General features: G+C 50.2%; 1 protein-coding gene across 1 annotated transcript; it reads right to left on the bottom strand.

Annotated features, from left to right (window-relative positions):
- Positions 1-629: 629 nt before the first annotated feature.
- LOC116206862 (protein SCARECROW) lies at positions 630-5,459 on the bottom strand. Its single transcript, XM_031539687.1, has 2 exons — positions 2,886-5,459; positions 630-1,406 (listed from the first exon to the last, which is right to left on the bottom strand). The coding sequence occupies exons 1-2, from the start codon at positions 4,829-4,831 to the stop codon at positions 914-916; spliced, it is 2,439 nt and encodes an 812-aa protein (XP_031395547.1). The 5' UTR covers positions 4,832-5,459; the 3' UTR covers positions 630-913.
- Between the last annotated feature and the right edge of the window lie 246 nt (positions 5,460-5,705).

Below are 5,705 nucleotides of genomic sequence, written 5' to 3'. Positions count from 1 at the left end.
AATTTAAGGTTGGATCACCTAGTAAGTCCTTGGCCTTGCTCCAAAGAACGAGAAAGTTACGCATAACCGCAGCTGGCAATGTGGGTAACTAGCCCTCGTCCCGCTCTCTCACGCAATGGACGGCGACTGTGAGGCCTTCATCGATCGATGACAAGGTTTGGTCTTCATCGCCGGAACATATGTTCAAGTCTGTTAATCGAGTCCATTGATAGTGTAGGAGGAGGAATTTGAAAGAGACAGGACAAGCTCTCTTAGTTACCTCTATTATGCGCGCCCATTGCGTACGTGCATGAGAGGGAAAACAATTTTCTTTCCGCCGACAGTATGCTATAAGAGAAGTAACTGGCCAGAAAAGTCCAATTCGTAGCCTCTTGGATATAGATGATCAATGTAAGAGGGGTAGAAACTGACTTGGGTTCTCGATCGAAGTTAAGAGTTCTATTGCTTTCGAGTCTATAGCGGTCCTCGTTTCGGACACCATCAATAAACAGAACTTCGTGTCGCAACATAACTTACAATTCGTTTCGTTAATAGAGGGCAATGAATCGAAGTAGCCAAACCAAAAACCCAAGCTAAGCTTCCATCATTTTCTGGTTATAATCCTTATCTAAATAAACAATTCTACGAAGGAAGAAAAAGGAAGAGTCTAAATCCGATATAATCATCATCAAAATTATAATTGCCCTCACAATTATGACTAGAGATTAAAAACATGCTGAGCACAATACAACGTCCGTACAAAAAGTAAGAAATAAGGAAAAACAAAATGAAAAAAAAAAAAAAGGCTGACTGTGAGCTAGTATCACATCCTTAATTAGCTGATTAATCCTTTTCCCTAGCTTGGTCTTTTGGCATCATTACACCCCTAGCCATCCCGATTATTCCAACTTCCTCGATGGAGCCTAGGGTCAAGTCAATGAGAGTAATGGCGGGTAGGGTTCGGGTTCACGTGCAGGCTTGGCGAAGAGGAGATCATGGGGCTCCATGCAGAGGCGGTGAGGAGGCACAGGTCCTTCCACCCGAGCTTCAGGGTCCCGTTGTCCTCGACCAGGGTGTAACCTTCACAGGAGAACATCCCGAGGAGAAGGGTGGCCTGATTGGCAGGGTTGCCAGCAAGGGACACTGACCTGAATCCGGCCTGCCGGAGCTTGTCCCTCCAGCTGCCACCAGATCTCACAGCAGCAGCGGTGCTTCTGGAGGGCCCACCCACGGCCAGGACGTTGCGGATCTCACGGGACAGCAACTGCTGCTCCACTACATGCCGCTCCTCGCTCTCCTCTCCATAGCTGGCCCCAAGCGAGTCGAACAAGGCTGAGTAGTAGTGGATGGCCTCCACAAACCGCCCCAGGAATGACCCTGCCTGGCTGAGGTCCTGCTCCACCACTGTCACCACCTTTGGCGCCAACCTGATCATTTTCAGTTCACAACACTATTAGCTATACATACAAGTTCTTGCTGCAACGCATTAAACAACTACATTACCAATGTACTCATCCGGCCTTTTTGTTCAGTTAGATATCACAAATGCACTGTCACTCCGATAAATAAAGCAATGGAATGCAAAATCAAATCGATTCTTCCAACGTTCTGCCAGACATTCAGGTAACACATATTAGCACATGGATGGTTAAAAGTAGTACATGTATCCACGTCTTTGAGAAACAATTTTCAACTCACTAGCACCAATATGAACAAGCAATAACATGATCGATATTCAATTTTCCAAAGACAGTTTTCAAACATGCTTCTAATATTTTGCTGAGTGATGCGAGGTTTTCACGAGATGAGCAACGTAAAGTATCTTGATTACTCATTCATGAAATCATTTCAATTCAATGGTTAGTCCAAGAAGAGAAAGTAGACCCAACTCGACCTCGAAAACAATGTTTCCGAGGCAGCTTTCTCGCCAGAAACTTTCAGAAATCTCAGCATTAGAAACATGGAACTTCGTTTTTCTTCCCAGTGGTCAAAAAGAAGAACATGTACGCAATTCGGGAAATTGCGGGATAGAACAAGATCCAATAATTATAGGAAGGAAAGAAGCTTTACAGCTACTCAAGAGAGGGGGGATAGAATCGAAAGATCAAACAAGTGGCTGTGCTTCCTTCAGGTTAGAAAGTGAATGAACAAATGGAAACAAAAAGAAAAGTCCTTCGTGTGGAAAAAGATGGTGTTTTGCTTAGATTGGACCCGCCCCTTTCTTTTCTTTGCTTTATCCTTTTCCCCTGAAACAATAACAGGTTAAAGTCCCATACATCTTTCAATGTCCCAGGAGTTTGTTTCATCCAATAGAAACATTATCTGCCGGGGAAATTCCACTTCCCTTTGTCTTAAGTTCTTGATGGGTTTGTCATGATTAAACCACTGCAAAAACCTCATCTTTTTTTTCCCCATTGATCGAAAGGTAAAAAGTTCTGTGATAGATCAGGTCTCTTCGATTCGGGAAGTAGCAATGATATGGAAGAGTTGAAGATTAGAAAGCGAAATGAAAACGAAAACCATTAAGAAAGAAGAGTTTTGAGAGAACCGCATAAACTACCGAATGGAACCATAATCGAATGAAATAGTAACGAACCGAATGAGACCCGGTTGGATTTTTAAAATCGAATTCGATCCAATCATCACTCTCATTGCATGTGTGAACTCAGAAGATTTGCATCTTACTGTACGGGTAATATGATGCTTTTATCTTCATGAAAAGGGGTGCCCGGAAAAGATTGCACCTTGAGAAGGGTATCGGCATGGGGATTTGCATAAAATCTTTTGCATGTAATGTCATGATAATCTGAGAGCTCATAAATAATCTAATAAATCATCAAATGTCCCGAAAAAAAAAATAATAATAAAGATGGGATTTTTATTCGTTTGATGATTGATGTTATTACCTCTGCAGGAGCCACAGCGTACTGGTGTCGGAGCCGGTGACGTCGTAGAGGGAGTGCTGGAGCCAGTGGACGGCCACGGCCTCCCTCTTGCTCACGTTGAGCCGCTCGGGGTCCAAGTTCCCGACCTTCTCCGCCACTGGGCAGAACTCAAAGGGCAGCCCCAGCTTGTCGGCGAACTCGGCGAGCCGCTTCCCAGTGGCCTCCAGCGCTTCCATGGAGTTCCCCAGCCCCGTCAGCCTCACGTGGGGCGGGCCGCCAGGCCTCGAGGCCAGGATGTGAAAGAGTCCCGGCCACTGGAGGCCCTGCATTATGTCGAGGTCGATGATGTGGACCCTGTCCTCCCTCTCGAAGGCTTCTTGTATGGCTTGGTTCGCCGTGAAATGGGAGAACTTGACGAGGGGGCTGATGCCGTTGAAGACCTGGAAGGCGGATGAGATCTTGTGGCTGTGCGGGGCCGCCGGTAGGGAGGCGTAGATCCCCAGACATGAGCTGACGAGGCGGGCGGAGATAGCCTCCGAGAAGTAGGCGGCCACGCGCTGGGCCGAGGTCCCGTAGGGCGTCGACAGCTCTGATATCTCGAGGAGCATCCTGTTGGCCTCCTCGAGATTGTCCGCTGAGACCGCCTCCGCGCACTGGAGGAGCAACGTCAGTAGATGGAGCCCCTCCTCGTCCTTCTTCTTCTGCTTCTTCTCCTCCTTCTCCCTCGCAAGAGCTGCCGCTGCAGCAGCTGCTGCGGCAGCAGCAGAGGTTGCGCCTGTTCCATTGTCTGCTGATGATGCCGCCTCCGCGGAAGGGGATGACTTCTCGGGCTCTGACTCCGGTGCCTGCTGCTGCGGTTGCTGCTGGTGCCGGGGCAGTGGTTCGGGCTGGGGCTCAGGGGGAGGCACCGGGCGCTCATCGAGACGGGGGACCGCAGGAGCGGTCGAGGGCAGCGGAACCGGGTAGTTCAGGTAGGCGGCGAGATCCGAGTGGTAAGGGATGCTGTCGAGGGCGGTGGAGTCGAGGTTGAGCCGGAGGCTCGAGCTGCCGAACTGGTTATACTGCCTCTGGCGAGGAAGAATGGAGGCGGCGGAAGCCACCGGCTCGGTCAAGGATCGAAGCCGGAACTCGAGGACGGAGGCGAGGCTAGGGTTGCAGGGGTAGATGATGTCCCGAACGTTCTGTATGAGCTGAGGGATCGACACGTTGCTGGAGCTGTGGATGAGGTCCTTAATGATGCCGTCAACCCACGTCGCGGTAGAGCCATCGTCCATGTTACCTGCCGAGGACGCGACGGGAGTCGCGACGGCAGCGGAGGAGGAGCGGGTCCTATCCGGCGGGAAGAGGGGCAGCCCGGAGAAGACGCAGAGGGCGGGCGCCTCCGCGGCAGCGGGAGAGGTGAGATGATTGGCGGGAGGAGGGAGGGAGGTGTCGATGTATGGGAGGGGGGCGGGTGCAGGAGTGGTGGCGGTGGTCACGGCCGCAGGGGATAAAAACGCGGAGCAGGGTGATGTCGCGGTCAGACTCGTAGCAGCAGTAGTGGTGGAGTGGTTGGGGAGGGTAATGGCGGTGTTGGGGGTATGACTCTGAAACGACTGCACCGAGTCGCCGTCGAGGCCGTTAGGGTTTGCCCCGCCCCGTTGGGAGAACCGGAAGTAGGCATCCCCTCCGGCTCCAGCACTGGTGACGTGGGCCGCCTCCATCTCTGACGCCATCCGCTTCCTCACCATCCTAGCGCCGCTGATGCTGTTGTAGTACTGTTGCTGCTGAAGCTGGAGGAGGGAGTTGGGGTGAGGAAAGGCGGCAGCAGCAGGAGGAGGAGGAAGAGGCGGGGCGGCAGCGTTGAGGAGGAGGAGGGGGTCGGTGTGGTAGTGGTAGTGGAGGTTGCTGCCGGTGGTGCTCATGTGGGTGTTGGGGGAGGCGGAGTTATCAGCGTCGGAGGAGCTGACCAGAGCACAAGCGGCCATGAAAATGAAGGGGATAACAACTCATTTGGTGTTAACAGCACAGTGGAAGAGACCAATAAGAAGAAGAAGGGGGGTAGGGAGAGGTCGAGGCGTTGGGATTCTGAGAGATTGGGGAGATCAAAGATTGAAAAGGCATTGCCTTTTTGGAGTTTTTGCAAACCCAAGAACAAGTTTTTTTTTTATTTGAAAAAAATAAAAAAAGGAAGAAAAGAAAAGGTGGCTTAAGTTTCGTATTTCCAGAGGGGGGAAGGATCAGAGGCGCATATGGTGGTTGGGGGAGGAGGTGGCTGCTAGCAGGGCGTCAGCTTCCTCCGTGGAAGATTTCATTTCATCTTCTACCTGTGGGGTTCTCTTCTGCAAGTGCATTGATTTGTGCTCTACCCAAAGGCTTTTTGAGAGATTTAATAATAAATGCAGAGACAGAGACTGAGTCACACACAGTGAGAGAGAGAGAGTGCAGAGAGGTGGACTGCAATGGCGGATGGAAGGGGGAATGAAGCTGATATAATGATCGGAGAAGTAGCAGAGAATGGAAGTGATCGATGAGTGAAGAAGTAGAGAGAATGATGATATGTTTGGGTTTAGGGGTGGGCTCGTCGCAGAGCGTTTGACGTCTTCGCAGGTGGTGTAGGGGGAAACGACCATTACTATGATCTTTTTATTTTCGTCGTCTCCAGCATTTATCGAGCAGGCAACACAACACAACACGCCCCCACCCCCGCACGATAATTAATAATTGATTGATTGTTCTGTTTTGTCAAATCCATAGCTTATAATAGCTAAATTAAGAAAAAAGAATAAATTAATTAGATGGTTTTATGTCAATGTGATCATATCACGCCATGCCAGTACCCTAACGTTGTTGATCGCCCTT

This window comes from Punica granatum, chromosome 5 (assembly GCF_007655135.1).
Source record: "Punica granatum isolate Tunisia-2019 chromosome 5, ASM765513v2, whole genome shotgun sequence".
Lineage (NCBI taxonomy): Eukaryota > Viridiplantae > Streptophyta > Magnoliopsida > Myrtales > Lythraceae > Punica > Punica granatum.
The sequence above is the reverse complement of the archived record's forward strand: the minus strand, read 5'-3'. Positions and strand labels throughout refer to the sequence as shown.